The sequence below is a fragment of the Pseudopipra pipra genome, chromosome 9 (assembly GCF_036250125.1).
Source record: "Pseudopipra pipra isolate bDixPip1 chromosome 9, bDixPip1.hap1, whole genome shotgun sequence".
NCBI lineage: Eukaryota > Metazoa > Chordata > Aves > Passeriformes > Pipridae > Pseudopipra > Pseudopipra pipra.
Window position 1 is genome coordinate 8,689,545 of NC_087557.1, and position 26,145 is coordinate 8,715,689.

At 40.4% G+C, this 26,145-nt stretch overlaps 1 protein-coding gene across 1 annotated transcript in view; it reads left to right on the forward strand.

The window, feature by feature from the left end:
• Window positions 1–26,145, forward strand: part of LOC135418578 (uncharacterized) — a 114,256-nt gene that overhangs the window by 73,573 nt on the left and 14,538 nt on the right. Inside the window, exons 43-52 of the mRNA XM_064664017.1 lie at window positions 8,668–8,856; window positions 10,102–10,275; window positions 11,929–12,288; window positions 13,433–13,609; window positions 14,184–14,357; window positions 15,681–15,929; window positions 18,703–18,901; window positions 19,438–19,514; window positions 20,247–20,447; window positions 20,732–20,926. Coding sequence (XP_064520087.1) covers window positions 8,668–8,856; window positions 10,102–10,275; window positions 11,929–12,288; window positions 13,433–13,609; window positions 14,184–14,357; window positions 15,681–15,929; window positions 18,703–18,901; window positions 19,438–19,514; window positions 20,247–20,447; window positions 20,732–20,926 — 1,995 coding nt within the window. The remainder of the gene's footprint in view (window positions 1–8,667; window positions 8,857–10,101; window positions 10,276–11,928; window positions 12,289–13,432; window positions 13,610–14,183; window positions 14,358–15,680; window positions 15,930–18,702; window positions 18,902–19,437; window positions 19,515–20,246; window positions 20,448–20,731; window positions 20,927–26,145) is intronic.

Consider the following 26,145-nt stretch of genomic DNA (forward strand, 5'->3'; position numbering starts at 1 on the left):
AGCGGCACTTGGCTGGGGGAGCCGCCTCGTCCCCCGAGCTGCCTCCTTTTCTATCACCTGGGGCTTCCTCGGGGGCACTTTTTGGTAGGCCCTGAAATTGGAAAAAATGGGGTGTTTTACCTTGGGTAGCTTTAGGTGGCCTGTGCACAGCCCCCCGTGTTCCTGCTGGTGGCTCATCTGAGCACAGCCGGGTCTGTCTCTTGCTCACCTTTAGTCGGGCACACCTGGTTAGTGCCAGCTCTTCTGGAATCCCGGTGCAGTGTAGGAAACGTTCGGTCAATTTCTGCATTCGGTCAGTTGGGGGTTGTTGGACAGAACAGGTGGTGCAGGCCCTGTACGAAAACACAGGGGAGTTGAATGATTCCCATGATTGAGATTTGTGGGCAATACCTAAAAGTGGGAGACGCTCTAGAAAGTATTGTAATTCTGTACATGACTGATGAAGCACATAATGCCAATATGATTTGATTGATAGTGAATTGTTACAGACAGTGAATAATGCTTTTAGATCTGGCCTTAAAGATCTGCTTTTATCTAGACTGTCACACTAATCACCTCATGCCCCAATTGTAGTCAACATAAACATTACTACATTTTTTGCAGCCTATCTTGATTTGCTTTTGCAGATTACTGAAACAGGAGCCAGGCCTAAAGGAGTTATCTCCTCAATTTTAGGAGCACTGGTTAATATCATGTTCTGTTCTGCTCCCTGGACCAAAGGCCTTATTATAGAAAGGAGTTGTATGCTCATGGTAATAAATTAGGTAAACTAGACGTTTGAATAAGATATAGAAGGCCCGAAGCCAGGATTTTGCAAGCTTGAAGAATTCAGGTCACCTAATTGAAGAGGTCAAATTGAGGAAGACGTCCATGGCAACCACCAGAGGGATGAAGGCTTGAGGAGAAAACCCCTACAGTAGAAGACTGCGCACATCAGGAAAGACTCCACCCAGAGACTACCCTACTTATTAATATGATGTAACCATGTATCCAAAGTGTATAAAATGGCTTAGTTTTGCACTTTCAAGTCAAACAAGTTTGTCCAGCACAAGCTGGCTTGTTCCCAATATTGAATGGACAAATACCTTGCTGCTTAAAGATACCAAAGTCTCTGAGCAGTTCTTCATACTGAGGTTTTTCAGCATCATTAGGTCTTCACCTAAACTCTTTAGTTGTAGCACTCCCTTCCTAGAAAGATGTCATACAGACTCTTAACATGGTGCAGTTTTTTAGATTCAGATTTTGCTGCATCAGGGGCTAAGTGATAAACAAGAATTTATTTCCTAAATGTGGTTTAAATACCACATATTTAATAAGGGGCACGCATGGATTGAAGAGTAAACCTTCTATTTTCTGTTTAGTTGGATTTCTGTGTAGAAGGTAAAGCTAGTTAAAAGCTGATGTGGCACATACAGTATCAGCTTAAGTATGCCAGCCTGGAGTGTATCACATTGTTATGGCCCTGCTGAGAATCCAGCTCTGAGCTTCCTGCTGTGAGGCAAAGATTTCTGTTGGTCACCAACAGGTAGTCCAATCCAGGACTCGGATTATCACTGCTGTTGTTACAGTCAATGCATCTTCCCTTGTTCTTTAGCACAGAGCTCTTAAGCATAACTTCTGTGATTGCTGTTTCTTTACAGAGCTGTAATGTAGTGTCCCAGGTCCTGTAAAACGCTGGGATCAGTGGAGTATGATGCTCATCCTTTTTCACAGCTTGCTCCATTCTGCATTTACAATGTGCTTCTCAGAAAGGCTTGTTAGATGAAGCAAAACAGATGCACATGTGTGGCAAGAGTTCAAAGGTAACTTGGTCTTTGCTTTGGCTGATATGGGAAATAAATAAAATAGTGAATTATCTTGCCAGTTTTACCATGCTGTGTTCTGGGGTCAGAGCTCTCTAAAAGTCTAATTAAAAAAAAAAGTCCAACATCTTTCTTCTTTAGAATATTTGTCACATACTGCCTATTTTTTTCTTTAATTCTCAGCTGCTTCTCCACTTGAATAGGCTATCTCTTGTAAGAAAGCATTGTATCCTCTCTCTGCCTGGGTGTTTTTTAACCTTGCCAAAATTCGAGGTGGGGTGAAGCCTGTATATTATAACGCTTTGCTACAAAAGCAAAGTAGTTAGGCTACTGTAGTCCTTTTCTGAAATCTACGAATCACAGATCATTTGGGAAATTAATGGTGTTTCTACTGTATCTTCTAGGAGCCTCATTAAATTTTCCACCTGAATTGATTAATTTAACATGTGTTTTCATACTTCAGAAACAGTAACAGACTGAACTAGCCCAAAGCGAGAACAAAGTTTTGAGGTTACTGTAAAGCTGCAAAGGTAGGGCAGAAGGAGGAATGGGAGGGATTTCACATTTGATAATTCTTCTGAAAGCATTGTAAGGTGCAGCACAGGCACACATTAAGAAACCACATCTCCTACAGGAGATATGCGTGAGAGGTAGACTGTGTGTATAACCACGGGTGGGTGGTGTATGGATCATTAGAACTTTGGGAGATTAGTGAAGAAAGGTCCTTTAGAAATTTGTTCGGTGCTTATGAGCATTTTGTCTATTAACAGTGCCTTGTCTGTTGCATTGCTGATATGGAACCTGAATGTATATCCCACTGATTGCCAGTTAATTATGTTCTATTAATAAATCAATAAGCCAGTTTGATTTTGATTTAGTTTAAACTAAGTAAACTATGCAGTTTTCCCCTCTCACACCTTTATGTTGAGATTGTAGATATTACATGATGTGACATGCCATTATGAGTTATAGAAGTTGTGTGACAGTGGGAGAAAAGGCAAATGTTGATGATGAAAAGATAATCTTACTGTTAATACAGTGGGACAGCACGTTTTCATGAAGATTTTTGGGCGAAGCAGTGACTGGTTCTAGAATTCTATGGGCTCTAATGTTATCATTAAACTCAAGTGTAACAGGAAGAATGCTGTTAGGACATGCTGAAATTATACTGGTCAGAGATGCCATTTCAGCAGTGGCTAATTAACCTTCTATTACTAGTCATCATTAGTTCCCTATGGAATACAGTGACTTCCTCAGATCTGTCTTCCTAACACAACATGGCTTCCAAACACTGATCTCCAAGTTATTCAGGTTTGAACAAACACTCTGAATGTTGATGTTAAGCCTCCACATTGAGCAAGAAATGAACAAAAACTTGAATAACTTATTCTGACCTTATACTGATTCTACTTTGTGCAGGAGTATTGGACAAGATAACTTCCTGAGGTCCATTCCCACCTGTACTTTCCTATGCTCTTATATCTTGACCTGCACTTTTTCTCGTGGTGACATTTTCTCTGGGAGTGATATTTTGGCTGCCTGGCTGCATCCACAGCAATTTGTGAGTGTGGTCACACCAGTTCTCAAAGCAATAGCTCTGCTTCCTTAGATAAAATCCAGCTGTCTTTGACTGCATAACTACTTTTCTGCCATTTTTTACGAGTAGGAAGTAAGGGTACTCTAGAGATGGCTTTTTCCTGCCTGCCTTAGAGGTCCTGAGGCATGGTTTGCCTATGCACTCTGTTTTGTTAGAGGCTGGAGATGACTAAACAAAGTCAGACATGATTAAAGACATTAGTTTTAAATTGATAGCCCATGGAAGAGGTGAGGAAGGAAAGCAAGTTTAAGTTCCTGATTTTATTTCCATTTAGTTAGGGTAAGTTTAATCAATGGTTTAAGAAGATCACAAACACAAGGCCAGAAGGGGCTGAGTCTGGTCCCTTGATTTGTGATTGAAGATGATTTCTTTGTACAGGCCTGCATTACATCCATACAAACATTGCTTCACTAGGTTAGGTGAGTCTTCTAATTTTTAGCTTAAATTTATTCATAGGAGTTCTGGTTTTGCATGCTGATGCTCAAAGAGTTTTAGCATTGCCTGTATTTGTAGACAGCAGTCAGGAAAGTTAAAGTACCATTTCAATTCCAGTTGTGGTTGAGCTGTAGCTGAAGTTATCTTTGACTGTGTTTCAAGCCCATAATTATTTGGCAAGTGGTTTAATGACCCAAAAGCAGTTTGACAAGACCTGAAGCAATTAGAGCTTCATGACATCAGAGGATACAACATTTAAAATTGCAGAAATTTTAGAACCCATGCCTCCAGCATATATTTTTACAGCTAATTGGTTTGAGCCACTGTGTCTGGGTTGAAATCCAAGCCTTTTTATGCTCTGTTTCAATGTTTTTCCAGCTCTCTGAGCTTCCCATGTGAGTTAAGGAATTGGAAAGCAGCAGTGTCACTGTACTGCTGTGACAGGGAAGGTTAAACCATCCTAAGTTCCTCACCAGTGCAGGCTGCTGCAAGATTTTGCGCAGGTACAGAAGCATATGAATACCTATGGTAATGTGGTAAGATTGGTGCAGTGGGACTGTCCTGGTGCTGTCAGAGCACGTCTGTCTGCAGTAGCAGCATAGGCTTCAGTACCACAGAGCAAAAGGAACTATAGATTTGGGTAGTGAATTTCTGGGAGGAGCTGTTTTCTTAGGGCTCGACTTAGACAGGGGCAAAAAATATCTTTTCAGTGGTCAGGTATTCACCAGTAACTGCAAAATGGATGCAGATCGATCATCACAGGGTCATGGAGCAGGGTGAGAGATCATTTTCCACATATGAGTCATTTGTCTAGGAAAGGGGAAGGAAGAGATATTATGCTGTCTAAAGAGTTCTTGTGGGTGAAACAGCTGAATGCCAGTTTTCAGCAAGACCAAGTTCTTAGAAACACAGCCCATGTTAAAAAAATAATTCCAGCTGCGTTTTAAGAAGACAAGAAGTTTTAAGGTTTGATTTGAGATCTGCTCTGTAGACACACTACTTTTATCCTAGAGCAGTACACCAACTAAGCCAGTAATTTTAAGGATATGTTGTGGGTTTTTTTGGGAGCATATACAGGACAGATCTGTGTATACTCCATGCCAGTCAGACATCACCACTGTGGGGTACCTGGTCTGCAGCTCTTTTATGTCCATCTCATATGGGCCCTTTTGTTCTGTTACATATTTTTCCCTGAATTCTCAGTCTCAAATAATTCTCTTCATATGATCTACATTTCCAATGGAGTGCACTTATAAAGCCAAGACATATCATGAAACTATTAATAAGACTGTTGCTTCTTTTTGCATAATCTATATTTTTCTTTGGAAAGTTCATTCTTTATCTTGCAATTTATTCACATCTTCTCCATCTTATTTCTCATGTGAAACTGAAACAAGTGCTTCAGCTTCACCTAAGTTTATTTAATCAAGAATTTGATCAAGTATATTTCCTTTGCCCTGGGCGGTTGGTTATTTTATATAAGAAAGAGTGAGTGACCAGTAAGGCACTTTATATTTTTGTCTGCCTTTTATTTTGATTGTTTTTACCATAGATCTTGAATTATATGCGTAGAGAAGTTCATTTTTACACACACAACATACAAAGAACCGCAAAATAATTTCTTTGTTCAACTGCTTTTAGATACCAAAAAATAACCTTATATGAGTATGTAGGGGTAAAATCAGAAGGAAAAAAAGAGAAAAAGAAAAAAGCATGATGAAAAAACAAGGAGATTGCAGGAAAGGAATGTGTCAATCTAAATTGCCAGGCTTTTATTTATTTATTCCTTTAGCAAGGTTTGGGGGGGTGGTAAAGAAATACTTGTGTGTTGCAAGAGGTTTCGTGGAAATGACTGCTGAAATCAGAGTATAAATGGTTTGCAAGGTCAGTCTCTGGAGCAGTTACTGAGTAAAACAAGAGTGGAAATAACACAAAGTACTCAAAAAAAGTAGGGTCCAATACTGGATGTGTTTGGATGAGTTTCTGAATCTCTAGAATGTTGTTCCTGGGCTATGCAGCTCTGCTCTTATGTTGGACATATTGTACTGCACAAAGAGGTAAGCTTTAATGTAGAAAAAAAATCAGAGCTCTTTCTTAAAGTGTGTGTGAAGATGGTATTTAAAACAATATGTAGAGGCATTGTAGCCTTTCTAATGAACTTCTGACAACAGTGACTGAGATTTCTTCTGGCAGTATTGAACACCTTTAGTATTTCATATCTTATCATAGGTATTACTTCACCTATTTATTTGGATAACTACTGCTGTTATTAATCTGATGCCAAATTTTAAACATTCTTATCACTATAAACTAGAGCCAGATGACTACTTTTTTATTAATTACATTTGTTAATTATTCTAACTTCTGAAACCAGTAAACAATTAGTAGAATAAGATCAAAAATATTCCATAAATGTGCATTTCTTTCTGTCTGGAATAATCGGTGAGATGACCTGAGAAAGAGGAATAATTACTAAATTGACTGAAAAGCTTATAAAATATCTCTTGACAGACTGTTTTTAGTCTATGAAATGAGATAGATGTATACAAGTATGCTTTTGTACATGTTTAAATAGGTAGCTAGTATACTGTGTATCTTTTCACAAGCCTCTGATGCTTTTTGTTTCTCTATTGAATTTATTTTTCTTTTTTTTGTTTATATTGTTTAATCTATCCTCAGTAATTTAATTTTTTTTTTTGCTTTGCACAGGCTGTTGAGGAAAGGGTGCTGTGTGGTTTTGAGCTAGTGTGTCTTTGCTTGGTTCAGGTTGGTTTTAATTTTGGGTGAAGACTATGAAGACCTTATTAATCAAAACAATCCAATTGGTTTTACTTTGAAAAATTGAAAAAAAATCAAGAAATTAAAGGAATATCTTACCTTAATTAAATATTCTTATAATAAATACTGCCTCAAAGCAACTAATAAAGTCTAATTTGTTTGCAAAGAAGTCCAGAAAAGTCCTGGAACTTGAACTAAAAATTTACCCTAATTTTCACTACTTTTTCACAGTGCTTTACTTAGGTCAGGGAGATTGCAAAGGAATGTGAATGTAGCAAAATTTGATTTATCCAAGACAATTATTACCATGGGTCAGGCAGGATTCTTAGTTCCAGCTCCATATTGGAAGTCGGTGTGAGTTGTTCCAAGAGCTGAACTTTTGCACAAGGACGGAAAAACACTTCTACTTGGATTTGTAGCTTGTGCTTGACTTGGTGGAAGTTGCTACCAGCACAATGATGGTAAGAAAGCAGCTTGAGCTATTTGTAACTGAGGTCAAGTCACATGTAAATCCTGAATGAATTATTCCAGATCTCCTTGTCTCTCGCTAAAGGATTTGAAGGTATGCATTTAATGCATGCTTTCAAATCTAGAAATAAAACCCTTCCAGTGTTGGTGAGTACATAGGGTGAGTGCATGATGTAATTCATATAGTTTTGAAGTACATCCTGTCAGTAAATTTCTTCATCTCAAGTACTAAGAAACTGCCTTTAAAAATATAATTACTAGCTGTAGTAGTAAATAAATAAATAAATAAATATAATCTGAGACTTGATGGTAATGCATACCATCAATATCAGGGCAGGAGTGGGAAAAACAGAGAGAGTTGTTATAAAACACAGATGGAAGCATTTCTTAGTAATGATGAGGAAACTAAGATCATCTTTCATGCTTCTTTTTTTATGTAAACACAGAGGAGCTGAGGCCCCATTCTGCACAACAGAAATATAAATATAAAAATATATATAAAAATATAAATATATATAAAATTCACTTTCCACATTTTGATGTGGAAGAAGGAGTGTTTTTCCTGCTCACTTTGTGTCACAAATCCAAGCTACCTAGTCTGTGGTTGGGATCTGCACAGTGTAATTCAGGAAGCTGTAACTCTGCATCCCTCACATGAAAAAGGATTCTAGTTATTTTTCCTGTAGTCCTGTTTTCAAGAAGCACCTGGACAACCTGTAGGAAAGCTTCAGTGAGAGTACTGCTGCTTTCTCAAACCTTTGGCCTTACAGCTAACTGGAGAGAGGACTTCTGTGCCAGGTCTCTGCTGCGTAATGAATGTACTCGCCAAGGACTTTCCTTCCCTGCTGGAGAATTCTTCTCCCATTTATTTTCTATACAGAGATTTCATTTCCTTTCCAAGGCTTCATTTCTCAGGGGTTCTTTTATTTATTCTTGATGAATTCTCACCTTCCCTGTTCAGATGGAAACCAGACTTCATTGCATCTAATTAGCTAGACTGTTCAGGCTCTGTTACTCTGGGTAAAGCTTCAGCCTTCCAAATGAGTATGTTTCAGTCACCCAGGCACTGAAAATTAGTCACTGAAATTAGTTCAATAATTATAAACAACTAAAAAATTGTTTCTTAACAACATCATTTAGTCTTTCATTAACAGCTTCCCAACATTTGTTTCTTTCTGCTTTAGTCTGGCTTTTCTCATTCTCAAGCTGTTGAGGAATTCCTTAATTAAATTGATTCAGGCTCATTTGTTGTAATTCGTAATCTCATAGATAAGAGAAAAGAAGTTTTGGAATATCAAGTGATCTGAGCCTGGAGAGAAAGTTTAGGCAATGTAAAGATGAGAGGAGAGTTGACAGAATTTGATTGCAATGGAATTGGGAGAAATGACAGAGCTCGAAGCACTGCCAAAGACACCAGCAGCACAGTGCCATTGTTCCCACACTCCTGAGGGGTGTGCCAGGGTGGGCAGTCCTGGTTCTGTCCGTTTCTGAAAACACCCAGATGATGAGGCTGAATCTGAATTAATTGTGTGCTGAGCTTTTTATCATGCATGTGTTGACATTGTTGCTCTTAAATTCTATTTTAAGCAAAATCGTGTGGCTACCCAGTTATAGAAAACGGCAGGTTAAGATATGACATCCGCTCCCACTTTCCGAAGAGACTTGGGCAGATTGTTGACTACTACTGTTTCCAAGATTATTTACCCCTCAACGGAAATCCCTGGGGTCAAAGTTCGTGTTCTCTAAGGGGCTGGTCTCCAGCGCCAAAATGCCTGAGTAAGTGCATTTCCAACATATGCTCAATTCTGTTATAATTATCAGAGGTCTGTGCAGCTGAAATTGTTCTGATGGAACACAAGACAAAACAGTTTCTTAGAGTCGGACTGCTTTAGCTGACCCCTGGAACTGCACCCAGACTGTCATCCTCTCTGCAGAGCTCAAAGTGTCAGCTGGGGACACTCTGAAATGAGTAAGGCTGAAATGATGCTTTTGGATTTGGGAGATTTTTTACTCTTGAAACTATTCATGAGATTAAGAAATATATGGGAAATCTTCTCTGGCTTCTGGGTAACATGCAAGCACATACTTTCCTCTGGACACACAGCTGCACATAGAGAGTTTCTACTCTTTGTCAATATATTCTCCCTTCCATGGCTTGGGCACTTTGTCTAGAGGTTCCTCTCTGAGAACCATTACCTGGTCCCTTTGGAAAGCTTTTGGAGCTGAAAAGATGTCACACTCTTGGAATAAGCTGCAAGTGATCGTGGTATCAGCAAAAGAACCAGATACACTCCTTAGATTTAAAATGAATTAGACTTACATTTAAAGCAGCAAGGTGAGATCTCCTCTCAGACATCTTCAGTCACAGCAAAATTCCTGCCTACTGGTAGGACTGGAAAGTGGATTACAAAAGGTTGATCTTTCCTTGATGCCCTCAGTGGAGTGGTGCTCAGTGCAGGAAAGGAATGGAGCCCTGCCTGGAGGAAAGGACCAGTTACTCAGATAACACACTATAACATTCCTTCAGCCCATGTCTGGGCTCTTGGGGTGCAGGAGGCCATAGAGCCAGCATGCCAAGCTGTTGCTAAAATCTCTAGACCTGCTTTGAGAGGCTGATACACTTCCACAGAGATGCTAAAATCTCCAGGAGGCAAATGCTGAAATTCACTCTGTGCAAACAGCAACAGTTTAGAGACAAAGCAGACCAAACTAGAGCTGGTGCACATGAACATTAGGTAAGAGATTGTGGTTACTAGACCAGCTCTTTTTGCTTTATGTAGTGACTCCCACTTCTGTTCATGTGATTCATTAATCTCAGGGCAGTGAAATAAAGCAAGCATTCATTCAGGTTTGCACACAAATGTCTTTTTGGAGAGGAAGGCTACAGAAATGTGTTTGGAGGCCTGTTTCTTAGCAACTGTCTTCCTAAGAATTATTTTACCTCAGTTCTTGCTGTACACATTACTGTTGCTAAATGTACTTCCTTCTTCTTTACAAAAATGTTCTTCCTTTCTTCTTTAGAGAAGTGTTATACCAGGCAGCTGATAAATGGTTATTTCCCAAGAGGCGGGATGGATTTTTACAAACAAGGTGAAAGAACTACATACACCTGCAACCCTGGTTACCATGCTGAGCACCAAGTCGTCACGTGCACAATGAATGGCTGGTTCCCTCATCCCAGATGTATCCCTGACAGTGAGTGTGCTTGTATTTTGTTGAGATTTCTGTCTAAAAGCAGTAAATACATCATCACATGACCCATCACCACAGCTTAGTAACTCTAAGTCAAGGTGCTGTACAATGGAAAGACAGTGCTGTGATTGTCTCACCTGTCCTCCACAGCTCTTGTGTCCCTGTGCTGCTGAGGTCGGTCACTATAAGACACCCGGAGTGTACCCCTGTAAAACAGCCACATGTCGCTCCTCCAGATATAAGATGTGAGCTCTGGGATGGGAGTCATAATCCCTTTGTCTTCCCTAGAGGAATCTTGTTCTAGCATGGCTGTGCAGTCGTAAATAGCAATCATTTCCCTTGCACAGACTCCTTTCAGCCTCTCGCTGTGCCACCTGATCCTTGTTCCTCTTGCTTTCTTTCCCATTGGCATCATACTGGCAGGTGGGAGGAATAGGGAGGTTACCTCTCCAGTTCATTTCCAGCTTTTGTTCCTGATTTGCACCAAGCCTGAAATTGCTCTAATATCTCACAGGAGCTTTAAATATTTAGACAATTATTTCCTATGGACAAAGAAATAATTCAATATACCTTTTCTTGAACTGTAAGAATAGTTTTTTAGGAAACAATTCCACACTGATAGAGACTCTTACCATCTAATGTTTTGGATTGCCACCCACTGAGATTTTGACTTAGCATTGATCAAGAAAAATGAAATTTTCTGATTCCTAGTGTTAGGCAATTCTGGGCATCACTGTGAAATTTAAACTTTTGAAGGTGTTGCACTACAGTATCATAAACCCTGCTCCCAACGATAATTACATCCTCTAGTGTTCTTCAAAGTGCTTTAGGTTTTGGGGTTTTTTATATCCTTGTTTACTTGGCTCTCTAGTATGAAAATATTTCTATTTGTTATAGTGTTAATTTCTTCAAATGAAGACAGTCCTTGACAGAATGATTAAGTAGTAAAGAATTTAATACTCTGTGCATGTTTTCTTTCAGAATACAAGACCAAAACAGCCAACCAAAGCAACTGATTTCCATCCATTGAAAAAATGTATTAAACATTATATATTAACAATGGATCAAACATTCTATATAAACAATAGATTAAATTAACAAGGTATTAAACAATATATTAAACATTAATGTTTAGGTAATATTAAAATGGCTTAAAGAATGTATTCCAAGTGACAGGAAACCGGTTACAACATTGGGTCTGTCTGCACTAGTGTTTTATTGTGCAAGAAGGGGGCCTTTGGTAGAGATTTGCTTCAGTCCTGCAGTCTGTACACTCTGAATGACTTCTCCGTGGCAGGACTGAGGTGACACCTGCACACTGCAGTGCTGTGCCCCTGCCTTGCAGTATGGACAGGAGGTGCTCTCCGTGCATGCACAGTGCTGTGCAGGCCCAACAGGAGTTTCATTTCTAGTGAAGACGAGACGTGGACATACAGTTTGGGAAGCTTGCAGGATTGCTGCAAATCAAACCCCTCTCTATCCCTGTTTGTGTCCCCCAAGAAGAGAGCTCAGTGCAGAAGGAAAACTTCATGTGCTCTTAAAATTAAATGGCCTAAGTCCTAGAATGCTGCTGCTTTTGTCTTCCTCCTGCTGTGATTTATAAGCATGCAGTTTAGCAGTATTTCACTTGCAAGAAATTTTGTCTATCTCTTTCAGTAAAATGCAGGCAGATCTATGTTCCGAATGGTTATTTCACCACGTCAAGAACCGAGTTCCGTTTAAAAGAAGTGGCCCCGTATAGATGTAATACTGGCTTTGTAACTGCAGATGGACAAGAAAAAGGAGAGACACAGTGCCAAGTTAATGGCTGGACCCCACCTCCAAAATGCATCAGTGAGTACCTAAACATGTCAGAGCTCCCTACCATTGTCACCATCATAGAAATGGTGTCCTGTGGACTCAGAGTTTTGCCATCCAGATTGGTGGAGTTTTCTTACTGGGCAGAGACTCAAATCTCTGATCCTTCAGAGGTTAATCATTCTCAGGCTCTAGGATATACAGAGAGAAAACATAAAGGTATTGAGTAAGGTGGGGAAAATCGAGTGTCTTCTTGGTGACCTATCTTTTTGGATCTCTTTAGCATTAAGTAAATGGTAATCACTGACTGTTCAGTGATTCTTACCAGAGAAAAAGTACATTTGCCCAAATTTATTTCCAATTTATGAAGAAATGCCTGTGAAGCAAGGCATTCAGCCAAGAACTTTCTTTAAATATGACTAAACTAGAGAAAAATAGGATTCTTTATTTGGAACTTTTTTCCTCTCCTGACCAGGGGTGTAGGTCTGTTTTTTTAATAACTGTCTTCCTAAGAATTTTTTACCTCAGTTCTTGCTGTAGAAATTACTGTTGTTAAATGTGCTTCCTTTCTTCTTTAGAAAAATGTACTTCCTTCTTCTTTAGAAAAATGTACTTCCTTTCTTCTTTAGACGTATGTTATGCCAGCCAGCTGATAAATGGTTATTTCCCAAGAGGCAGGATGGGTCTTTACAAACAAGGTGAAAGAACTACATACACCTGCAACCCTGATTACCATGCTGTGCATAATGTCGTCACGTGCACAATGAATGGCTGGTTCCCTCATCCCAGATGTATCCCTGACAGTGAGTGTGCTTGTATTTTGTTGAGGTTTCTGTCTAAAAGCAGTAAACACATCATCACATGACCCATAACCACTTCTTAGTAACTCTAAGTCAAGGTGCTGTACAATGGAAAGGCAGTGCTGTGATTGTCTCACCTGTCCTCCACAGCTCTCGTGTCCCTGTGCTGCTGAGGTCGGTCACTGTAAGACACCCGGAGTGTACCCCTGTAAAACAGCCACATGTCGCTCCTCCAGATATAGGATGTGAGCTCTGGGATGGGAGTCATAATCCCTTTGTCTTTCCTAGAGAAATCTTGTTCTAGCATAGCTGTGCAGCCGTAAATAGCAATCATTTCCCTTGCACAGACTCCTTTCAGCCTTTGGTAGAGATCAAACCCCTGTCCATCCCTGTTTGTGTCCCCCAAGAAGAGAGCTCAGTGCAGAAGGAAAACTTCATGTGCTCTTAAAATTAAATGGCCTAAGTCCTAGAATGCTGCTGCTTTTGTTTTCCTTCTACTGTGATTAATAAGCATGCAGTTTAGCAGTATTTCACTTGCAAGAAATTTTGTCTATCTCTTTCAGTAAAATGCAGGCAGATCTATGTTCAGAATGGTTATTTCACCACGTCAAGAACTGAGTTCCGTTTAAAAGAAGTGGCCCCGTATAGATGTAATACTGGCTTTGTAACTGCAGATGGACAAGAAAAAGGAGAGACACAGTGCCAAGAAAATGGCTGGACTCCACCTCCAAAATGCATCAGTGAGTACCTAAACATGTCACCATCATAGAAATGGTGTCCTGTGGACTCAGAGTTTTGCCATCCAGATTGGTGGAGTTTTCTTACTGGGCAGAGACTCCAATCTCTGATCCTTCAGAGGTTAATCATTCTCAGGCTCTAGGATATAAAGAGAGAAAACATAAAGGTATTGAGTAAGGTGGGGAAAATCTAGTGTCTTCTTGGTGACCTATCTTTTTGGATCTCTTTAGCATTAAGTAAATGGTAATCACTGACTGTTCAGTGATTCTTACCAGAGAAAAAGTACATTTGCCCAAATTTATTCTCAATGTATGAAGAAATGCCTGTGAAGCAAGGCATTCAGCCAAGAACTTTCTTTAAATATGACTAAACTAGAGACAAATAGGATTCTTTATTTGGAACTTCTTTCCTCTCCTGACCAGGGGTGTAGGTCTGTTTTTTTGGTAACTATCTTCCTAAGAATTTTTTACCTCAGTTCTTGCTGTAGAAATTACTGTTGTTAAATGTACTTCCTTTCTTCCTCAGAAAAATGTACTTCCTTCTTCTTTAGAAAAATGTACTTCCTTTCTTCTTTAGACATATGTTATACCAGCCAGCTGATAAATGGTTATTTCCCAAGAGACGGGACGGATTTTTACAAACAAGGTGAAAGAACTACATACACCTGCAACCCTGATTACCATGCTGAGCACCAAGTCGTCACGTGCACAATGAATGGCTGGTCCCCTCATCCCAGATGTATCCCTGACAGTGAGTGTGCTTGTATTTTGTTGAGGTTTCTGTCTAAAAGCAGTAAACACATCATCACATGACCCATCACTAGGACTTAGTAACTCTAAGTCAAGATGCTGTACAATGGAAAGGCAGTGCTGTGATTGTCTCACCTGTCCTCCACAGCTCTTGTGTCCCTGTGCTGCTGAGGTCGGTCACTAAAGACATTCACACACGTGGCTCCTCCAGATATAGGATGTGAGCTCTGGGATGGGAGTCATAATCCCTTTGTCTTCCCTAGAGGAATCTTGTTCTAGCATAGCTGTGCAGGTGTAAATAGCAATCATTTCCCTTGCACAGACTCCTTTCAGCCTCTCACTGTGCCACCTGATCCTTGTTCCTCTTGCTTTCTTTCCCATTGGCATCATACTGGCAGGTGGGAGGAATAGGAAGGTTACCTCTCCAGTTCCTTTCCAGCTTCTGTTCCTGATTTGCACCAAGCCTGAAATTGCTCTAATATCTCACAGGAACTTTAAATATTTAGACAATTATTTCCTATGGACAAAGAAATAATTCAATATACCTTTTCTTGAACTGTAAGAATAGTTTTTTAGGAAACAATTCCACACTGATAGAGACTCTTACCATCTAATGTTTTGGATTGCCACCCACTGAGATTTTGACCTAACAATGAGCAAGAAAAGTGAAATTTTCTGATTCCTAGTGTTAGGCAATTCTGGGCATCACTGTGAAATTTAAACTTTTGAAGGTGTTGCACTAAATGTTGCAAAACTGGGTCTGTCTAGTGTTTTATTGTGCAAGAAGGGGGCCTTTGGTAGAGATTTGCTTTGGTCCTGCAGTCTGTACACTCTGAATGACTTCTCCGTGGCAGGACTGAGGTGACACCTGCACACTGCAGTGCTGTGCCCCTGCCTTGCAGTATGGACAGGAGGTGCTCTCCGTGCATGCACAGTGCTGTGCAGGCCCAACAGGAGTTTCATTTCTAGTGAAGACCAGACGTGGACATACAGTTTGGGAAGCTTGCAGGATTGCTGCAAATCAAACCCCTCTCTATCCCTGTTTGTGTCCCCCAAGAAGAGAGCTCAGTGCAGAAGCAAAACTTCATGTGCTCTTAAAATTAAATGGCCTAAGTCCTAGAATGCTGCTGCTTTTGTCTTCCTTCTGCTGTGATTAATAAGCATGCAGTTTAGCAGTATTTCACTTGCAAGAAATTTTGTCTATCTCTTTCAGTAAAATGCAGGCAGATCTATGTTCAGAATGGTCATTTCACCACGTCAAGAACTGAGTTCCATTTAAGGGAAGTGGCCCCGTATAGATGTAATACTGGCTTTGTAACTGCAGGAGGACAAGAAAAAGGAGAGACACAGTGCCAAGAAAATGGCTGGACTCCACCTCCAAAATGCATCAGTGAGTACCTAAATGTGTCAGAGCTCCCTACCATTGTCACCATCATAGAAATGGTGTCCTGTGGACTCAGAGCTTTGCCATCCAGATTGGTGGAGTTTTTTTACTGGGCAGACACTCAAATCTCTGATCCTTCAGAGGTTAATCATTCTCAGGCTCTAGGATATACAGAGAGAAAACATAAAGGTATTGAGTAAGGTGGGGAAAATCGAGTGTCTTCTTGGTGACCTATCTTTTTGGATCTCTTTAGCATTAAGTAAATGGTAATCACTGACCTGTTCAGTGATTCTTACATGAGTAAAAGTACATTTGCCCAAATTTACTCCCAATTTATGAAGAAATGCCTGTGAAGCAAGGCATTCAGCCAAGAACTTTCTTTAAATGTGACCAAACTAGAGACAAATAGGATTCTTTATTTGGAACTTCTTTCCTCTCCTGACCAGGGGTGTAATATATTAAGACTTAATTTTCCATTGTTGGGATACTGAGGCTCATAATATTGACCAACTTTAGCTGCCATTTTATCTTCTCCTTTTATTTCACACTGTCTTTACCTAGGACTTTGTGGCTTCTTTTCTGACCCCTCACAAATGATCACAAGGAACAGGAGTACAAACCATTTGCTGTGACACCAAAAATAATAATAATATGTGGCAGAAGGAAATAATTGAACCTAAGCAAGAAGTATTTATGCTAAATATTACTTCTAGACACATATTTCTAAAGATTAATGCAATAGATAATATGTGAACATACTACATATTCTACATGAATATTCTGGCAATGCACAATTAGTATTGTTTCAAATATACCAACAGGGATGATGCTTCCAAAGAGCAATGTTTCTGGATAACAAAATGCCCTTTGTTTTACTCTACAGAATTATGTAAAGCACCAGAGGACATTTTGATTCACCACACAAATAAAAATGTGTTCATGCCTGAAGATAGAATTGAGTATTCATGTTTGGAAGGATATAAAACTGCAAATAATATGCCAACTGATACCACAAGGTGTGGCATAAATGGTGAATGGAGTCCAGCACCCAAGTGTCTCGGTGAATATTTTTTGTTTGTTAATTAGCATAACTCTGTATGCACTCTGTGAACCTTTTTTCTTTAAGACTTTCTTTGGTTTTGTTCTAATCAGTAGCATTTCATGTACTTTCTGTAGGGTGTACATTATATATTAAAATATTTTGTCTTTGTAGTAATAGAATGTGCAATGCTGACGTTGCCCAATGGAGATTTTTATCCCAAGAAGGGTAAATACCCCAATGGAGATGTTGTGAAATTTATCTGTGCAAAAAAATTTGTAAGAGTGGGACCTGCCTCTGTTCAGTGCTACTCCTTCGGATGGTTTCCATCACGACCAGTGTGTAAAGGCAATTATTTTGTTAACTTTATCGCAGTAGGAAATAGAATCATAGAATCAGCTGGGTTGGAAAGGAACTGTGAGATCATCAAGTCCAACTCTTCATTTTTTTTCTTTTTTTTTTTTTTTTTTTTGAAATCCAGTCTATGTTTTCCCCCATTCCGTACACCAGAAAAATCAAGTCCAGATTTCCCCAGACTTCCATACTCAGGCTAAAATCCAGTTGGGCTTTTCCTCCACCCCCCCAAAGCGGCCCCAGGCCCCAGGCCCCACCCCCCACAGAGGCACTGCAAGGTACCAACCCCTCAAGGAATGAGGATGCCTTGGTCCTAAACACTTCTGCAGACACCTTCTATAAGCCAGTCTTGCTCCAAAAGACAACCATCCCGCCTTCATCTCTAACAGGCCAAGAACTAGGCCTCTTGGGATCATTTCATGGCGTTTTCCTATTTTGTGTGAAAGATTCTCAACAGCTGAGCTTTCAGTGTTGGAATTTCTGCGAGCTTTGGTTGTGCAATATGATGTTATGAAGTTCTGCAGTGACTGAAAGCGAATTGGCAAATGGCTTGCACAAAATAGTAATCAGGTTATTGACTGTAATGTTTGAAAAATTAGTTATTATACAGAAATGCATAAATAATGTGCAATATGGCAGCCAGGAGTGATTCATTTGAGTAATGTCCTCTCTTACTATATCCTAAATGTCCGAAGTTTTGCCACTGCCTAATGTTGATACCCCTCAGATATTGTATCCTATGTTCTTTTTTCTAATCACATGATATTGAAGAAAAAAAAAGGTGGGCTGAAGATGGCACAGAACTGGACCCAAGCAAAAGAAACCCAGTGAAGGATTTTCCTGTGAAATTCCTTAGCTTCATCTAGTAGGATGAATAAATTCATGCCAGAGGAAAAATATATACCTCTGTATTTATCCTTTTTAAGGCAGAGTACAACTTACTGGCATCTGAAAAGAGTTTCTTGTGCTGGTGCTACTCCCTTTCATGAGGCTCATGGGCTTTCATGAAGCTTGAGAGGATGAAGGGACCTCATATTTCTGACTTCCCTTTCTTCCCACTCAGTCAATTCCCTTAATAGGAGTTCCATTCACTCCATCAAAACTGAATTCCTTTAATATGCCCTATATATATCACTTGCTATGTGATTTTTAGAACATAGGTTGTTATTACTTGCAGAATGGTCAATTTTTATTTTTTTTTACGAATACTGAAGTTGCCATCCTTGTAATACTTTTTTTTTTTTCCTTGCAACAAATGTGGGTAGAGCCCTTCCCAAATCTTCGTTCGCAAAGCCTAGCTATGATGATGATGAATACTTTTTTTCTCTTAAAACTCGGTTGGTTTTATCAAGCACTTCTTTTATCATAGCAGGCATTGACAGTGCATGGAAGTAAGAGACATGAGGAGTGAGCCAGGATCACACATATCTGTTTGTGATCTCCAGCCCACCATGAATCCAGATATTCAAAGGCATAAATCAATGATCCGTTTAACCTGTTCCACTGATTTTTCTTAACTTTAAACAACAAATTCAGTGTGTTTTATGTTGTACTTTACTGTGCTTGAAGTACTGAGTTCAGAGCATAGATTTGATCTCTTGATTTCAGAGAAGGCCAGAGGCTGTGGACCTCCCCCTGAAATTACCAACGGAAATATTGCTGGTGGCTCTGAGGAACAGTATCAACATGGGGACAGAAAGCACTATGAGTGTAACATGGAATTTAAATTGGTTGGATCAAAGGAAATAGAATGTGTTGATGGAGAGTGGTCACCTCCTCCCTCTTGCATTGGTAATCTACTTTAACACTACTTATGAGAAGTCTGTAATTCACTGTAAACTAATACATCACAGATATTGTCACAATTAACATTACATATTTGCAGATATGTTATGTTAAAAATGATGTTGTGAATGAAGAGTCAGGAAAAGCCATTACCTTTTCCTGTCGCTACCACTGCAACAGTACTATTTATTTTATTATGACTTACTGTGTTATGCATTTGCACTCATCATTAGCAGGAAGATGCTGTTATTTACATAAGATTATCATGAACAGGTAACTGCAGAAAAGCAATAGAACATAAGTTGCTAAAGAAAGTGTAGTTAAGCAACTGCAGTCTTTTTATTTACACAGACTGATCTAAGATGGCATATAAAACTTTCAGGTAGTCTCTCAAGAGCTGTGTGCTTCTTTCTTTGTGTAGTATATTGCATAATGGAGTCTCAGTTTTGACTGGAAGCCTTAAATAGTATCCCATAGTCTGTAATCAGCATTATTTACTACTTATTATTTATTACTTAGTTGCCTGTATGTCTTGAAAGGATCTCAGTATATCACTTGTACTGATGGGCAGTGGTCAAGCCCCCCTGTTTGCCTAGGTACGTGGAAGCAAGTACTCGGTGGCCAAAGGCTGTGTGATTGCTCCTCTCTTCTTTTTCTCTGACTCTGAGGGCAGAACTTGTGCAGCAGCATTTGTGCTGGGGCTGTGATGCTGGCAGGGCAGAACAGCAGCGAGTCCTTCTTTTATCCCCAAAGAGTTTCTCTGAAAGTTAGCTCCTGTAGTCCTTTCTGCTGCCAGGAGCTCTGCAAGGAGAGGACTTTGGCTGAACCCCCCTCTGTGAGGGGATCTCCACCTCTGTGCAAAGCTCCTGAGGGTTCCCAAGCTGGGGATGCTGCTACAGGCAGCAGGCTGTGAACAAGGAGGAGTGATCTGAGTGTGTGGCAGTTCTGGGGACATCCAGGCTTGCATCTCTGACATGGTAAGGAGAAAATAAATTTAGAGAAGTACAGAGCAGAAGGGAAGGATCTCAAAAAACATGTGGTCAAATTCATTGGTGCCTGGTGCCTTCCTCACCTGTGCTTCATTCTTGCCCTGTGTGACTGTCAGACTGAAAAGGCTTCTCCACAGCTCTGTGTGGCATCTCAACCATGGTCTTTTTTCCCTTTTAGTCCGGCTGTGAATGTCTTTTCTGTGGCAAGTAACAGAGGATGAGAGCAAATAGCTGGAAGGATTTTTTGATGCAAAGAACTTGTGTAGGCTCTAGGAGAAAAACAGTTACCTGTGGTGTGCCTGTATGAAATTCTGACACTCTTCTCTTCAATTTTTCAAGTGGCCTGTACAGCATCAGAAGAAGATATGGACAGAAACAATATTGAGCTGAAAGGGTCCAGAGAAACCAAGCTGACTTCCACATCGGGTGACTATATTGAATTTCGTTGTAAAGCAGGATATGTGAAAGAGCAAGAGCCTTCCCACTTCAGAGTCCAGTGTGTGGAGGGAGTGTTGGATTACCCACGATGCAGGCTGGGCAGTAAGTCATCTCCTCTTCAGCCACAGATTAGCTGCTGTGGTGTTGTATTTTTAGTGCTGAAAGGGGAGCAAAAAGCCTTTCCCTTTCCTGGGGAAGTGCGTGGGGAGGAGCCAGAGTGCAGAAGCCTGTTGTAAGCTACAGGCAGGGAGGGGCAGCGCTCCCAAGAAGCCATTGGGCAGCATTCCTGAGCTGGAAAGACTGCTGGGGAAAGGGCACAGTGGTTTCACAGCATCAGTTGTCTGGTGTGAGATCTACAGGCAAATAATGAAAGTCCTTTTTTGCAGGGAGCTGTACAGTGAGTACGGACCATATGGAAAGCAACAATATTCAACTACAGTCACCCCAATCAAGAACTTCCACCTATCGCTCTGGGGATTTTATTTTCTTTGAATGCAAAAGCGGGTACCGACAAGTTTCAAGAGCTGAGAAATTTAGAGCAGAGTGCCTGGATGGAGTGATTACATATCCTACATGTCAATGTAAGTACACAGTGCTGAGGACACAGAGTGGGGGTTGTAGGACGCAGTTTTGATGGAATTGCCTGTGCACTGCTCTGAGGAGCCTCTGTGGTGCCTGAGGATTCGTATTCATGACTTTCCTCCTTTTTTGTCTTTACACAGAATCGTGGTTTGGATAAATGGAAAAGGCATGAAGGAGGCCAGCTGCAGAAATAAGAGAGCCCTCAGCCAACCCAGTGATTTCAGCTCAGTTTTTCCTGGTGTTTCCCATTTTGCTGTGCTCTGTTTGCAGCTTAGCCAATGTTCTGCCTTGGAATTTGTTATATTATTTTTCTGATTGGATGATTGTGTTTGCATATTATCCACATTTTATCCATTTTTGTAAATGTATGTACATTTTGTCCATCCAAATGGCTGTGCTTGCATTTTATCCACTCTATACTGATCTCACTGTTATTTTTATTAACAATTGTGTCCTGAACTAGGTTGGCTTTGGTGGCATACTGAGACAAGAATTAAAGCTCGTGAGTAATTTGATTCTCAGCACTTGTCTATTCCTACTTTCTTCTCCATGTGCTTGCCTGGAAACTACCCTGGGCTCACAGCTGAGTGTCCTGAGTACCTGATCAGGAGGAGCAAGTAAGTGGAGCCCACAGCTCCATCTGCTCTTCACAAACAAGGACAAAGTGCTTGTGGAAAGCAGCAGCAGCCTTGCTGTGGTAACTGTGTACTAATGGAGTTCATGATTCAGAGGGGAGAGAGGAAAGCGAGTAGAGTACAAATCAGGCCCCCTAGGAGAGCATGATTTTGACTGTTTTAGGAGACTAGTAGGTGGGATTGCTTGGGAGTCATAGAGAAATCCAGAAAAGCTTACAGTCTTGAAGGACAGAATCTTACAAGCACAAGAATATTCCAGTTTGGTCTTCAGGAAGAAAAACACATCTACCAGGACTGGCCTGATAAATCCAGGACTTCACATAGATCTCTGAAGCTGAAAAGAAATCGATGTACAGGAGCTTGAGGCAAAAACAGACTGTAAGCTGAGCTGTCCATGGCATTGACTTGGCATGTATGGATAACGTTAGGAAAGCTGAAGCTGACCTAGTGACACTTGCAGGGACATCAAGGATCAGAAGAAGATATTCTACTGCTACACTAACATTAAAACAATAAATACAAAAAAGGTGGTGTGTTGCTAAAAGGGGTAAGTGCTGTCCCCGCTGTCCTCGGTGGCTCGGGGGGAGCCTCATGGCCCCCAGTTGCGAAGTCCCTCCCTGGGTGGACGCAGGCGGCGGCCTCGGTGGCGGAGTGACTGCCCACCCGCCCACACCCACCCACCCACCCACCCACAGGACCGTGCCGAGCGGCACTTGGCTGGGGGAGCCACCTCGCCCCCTGAGCTGCCTCCTTTTCTATCACCTGGGGCTTCCTCGGGGGCACTTTTTGGTAGGCCCTGAAATTGGAAAAAATGGGGTGTTTTACCTTGGGTAGCTTTAGGTGGCCTGTGCACAGCCCCCCATGCTCCTGCTGGTGGCTCATCTGAGCACAGCCGGGTCTGTCTCTTGCTCACCTTTAGTCGGGCACACCTGGTTAGTGCCAGCTCTTCTGGAATCCCGGGGCAGTGTAGGAAACGTTCGGTCAATTTCTGCATTCGGTCAGTTGGGGGTTGTTGGACAGAACAGGTGGCGCAGGCCCTGTATGAAAACACAGGGGAGTTGAATGATTCCCATGATTGAGATTTGTGGGCAATACCTAAAAGTGGGAGATGCTCTAGAAAGTATTGTAATTCTGTACATGACTGATGAAGCACATAATGCCAATATGATTTGATTGATAGTGAATTGTCACAGACAGTGAATAATGCTTTTAGATCTGGCCTTAAAGATCTGCTTTTATCTAGACTGTCACAGTAATCACCTCATGCCCCAATTGTAGTAAACATAAACATTACTACATTTTTTGCAGCCTATCTTGATTTGCTTTTGCAAGTTAGTGAAACGGGAGCCAAACCTAAAAGAGTTAACTGAGATATCTTGGCCTGCTAAGTAACTCCAGTACCTGTTTTGCTAGAAGAACATTTTAGGAGCACTGGTTAATATCATGTTCTGTTCTGCTCCCTGGACCAAAGGCCTTATTATAGAAAGGAGTTGTATGCTCATGGTAATAAATTAGGTAAACTAGATGTTTGAATAAGATATAGAAGGCCCGAAGCCAGGATTTTGCAAGCTTGAAGAATTCAGGTCACCTAATTGAAGAGGTCCAATTGAGGAAGACGTCCATGGTGACCAGCAGAGGGATGAAGGCTTGAGGAGAAGACCCCTACAGTAGAAGACTGCGCACATCAGGAAAGACTCCACCCAGAGACTACCCTACTTATTAATATGATGTAACCACGTATCCAAAGTGTATAAAATGGCTTAGTTTTGCACTTTCAAGTCAAACAAGTTTGTCCAGCCCAAGCTGGCTTGTTCCCAACGTCGAATAGACAAAAACCTTGCTGCTTAAAGATACCAAAGTCTCTGAGCAGTTCTTCATACCGAGGTTTTTCAGCATCATTAGGTCTTCACCTAAACTCTTCAGTTGTAGCACTCCCTTCCTACAATGAAGTCATGCAGACTATTTAACATGGTGCAGTTTCTTAGATTCAGATTTTGCTGCATCAGGGGCTAAGTGATAAACAAGAATTTATTTCCTAAATGTGGTTTAAATACCACATATTTAATAAGGGGCATGCATGGATTGAAGAACAAACCTTCTATTTTCTGTTTAGTTGGATTTCTGTGTAGAAGGTAAAGCTAGGTAAAAGTTGGTGTGGTACATACAGTATCAGCTTAAGTATGCCAACCTGGAGTGTATCACATTGTTATGGCCCTGCTGAGAATCCTGCTCTGAGCTTCCTGCTGTGAGGCAAAGATTTCTGTAGGTAACCAACAGGTAGTCCAATTCAGGACTCGGATTATCACTGCTGTTGTTACAGTCAATGCATCTTCCCTTGTTCTTTAGCACAGAGCTCTTAAGCATAGCTGCTGCAAGAATTTGCACAGGTACAGAAGCATATGAATACCTATGGTAATGTGGTAAGATTGGTGCAGAGGGACAAGTGGGACTGTCCTGGTGCTGTCAGAGCACGTCTGTCTGCAGTAGCAGCACAGGCTTCAGTACCACAGAGCAAAAGGAACTATAGATTTGGGCAGTGAATTTCTGGGAGGAGCTGTTTTCTTGGAGCTCTACTTAGACAGGGGAAAAAAATATCTTTTCTGTGGTCAGGTATTCATCAGTAACTGCAAAATGGATGCAGATTGATCATCACAGGGTCATGGAGCAGGGTGAGAGTTCATTTTCCGCATATGAGTCATTTGTCTAGGAAAGGGGGAGGGAAAGCAAGAGATATTATGCTGTCTGAAGAGTTCTTGTGGGTGAAACAGCTGAATGCTGGTTTTCAGCAAGACCAAGTCTTAGAACTGAGGAGTGAAAACACAGCCCAAGTTAAAAGAAAAATAATTCCAGCTGCCTTTTAAGAAGACAAGAAGTTTTAACTGCTTTAAATGCTTTGGAATTCAGGTTTGATCTGAGATCTGCTCTGTAGACACACTACTTTTATCCTAGAGCAGTACACCAACTAAGCCAGTAATTTTAAGGATATGTTGTGTGTTTTTTTGGGAGCATATACAAGACAGATCTGTGTATACTCCATGCCAGTCAGACATCACCACTGTGGGGTACCTGGTCTGCAGCTCTTTTATGTCCATCTCATATGGGCACTTTTGTACTGTTACATATTTTTCCCTGAATTCTCGGTCTCAAATAATTCTCTTCATATGATCTACATTTCTAATGGAGTGCACTTATAAAGCCAAGACATATCATGAAACTATTAATAAGACTGTTGCTTACATGAACCTGTGACAAGTTCCTCTGTTAGCCCAGTTTGCCATATACTTCTTTTTGCATAATCTTTATATTTCTCTTTGGAAAGTTCATTCTCTATCTTGCAATTTATTCACATCTTCTCCATCTTATTTCTCATGTGAAACTGAAACAAGTGCTTCAGCTTCACCTAAGTTTATTTAATCAAGAATTTGATCAAGTATATTTCCTTTGCTCTGGGCGGTTGGTTATTTTATACAAGAAAGAGTGAGTGACAAGTAAGCCCCTTTATATTTTTGTCTGCCTTTTATTTTGATTGTTTTTAACATAGATCTTGAATTATATGTGTAGAGAAGCTCATTTTTACACACACTTAAGATGACTTTGTTTTCTAACTAAGCAAACAACACACAAAGAACCGCAACGTAATTTCTTTGTACAACTGCTTTTAGATACCAAAAAAATAACCTTATATGAGTAGGTAGGGGATAAATCTGAAGGAAAAAAAAAGAGAAAAAGAAAAAAGTATGATGAAAAAACAAGGAGATCACGAGAAAGTAACATGTCAGCCTAAATTGCCAGGCTTTTATTTGTTTCTTTATCCAGTTTCAGAGAGGGGAGGAAATAAAAAAGAAATACTTGTGTGTTGCAAGAGGTTTAGGGGAAGTGACTGCTGAAATCAGAGTATAAATGGCTTGCAAGGTCAGTCTCTGGAGCAGTTACTGAGTAAAACAGGAGTGGAAAAAGTACTCAAAAAAAGTAGGGTCCAATACTGGATGTGTTTGGATGAGTTTCTGAATCTCTAGAATGTTGTTCCTGGGCTATGCAGCTCTGCTCTTATGTTGGACGTGTTGTACTGCACAAGGAGGTAAGCTTTAATATAGAAAAAAATCAGAGCTCTTTCTTAAAGTGTATGTGAAGATGGTATTTAAAACAATATCTAGAGGCATTGTAGCCTTTCTAATGAACTTCTGACAACAGTGACTGAGATTTCTTCTGGCAGTATTGAACACCTTTAGTATTTCATATCTTATCACAGGTATTACTTCACCTATTTATTTGGATAACTACTGCTGTTATTAATCTGATGCTCAAATTTTAAACAATAGTATCTCTATAAACTAGAGCCAGATGACTAATTTTTTTTAATTATGTTTGTTAATTATTCTAACTTCTGAAACCAGTAAACAATTAGTAGAATAAGATAGAAAATATTCCATAAATGTGCATTTCTTTCTGTCTGGAATAATCGGTGAGATGATCTGAGAAAGAGGAATAATTACTAAATTGACTGAAAAGCTTATAAAATATCTCTTGACAGACTGTTTTTAGTCTATGAAATGAGATAGATGTGTACAAGTATGCTTTCGTAC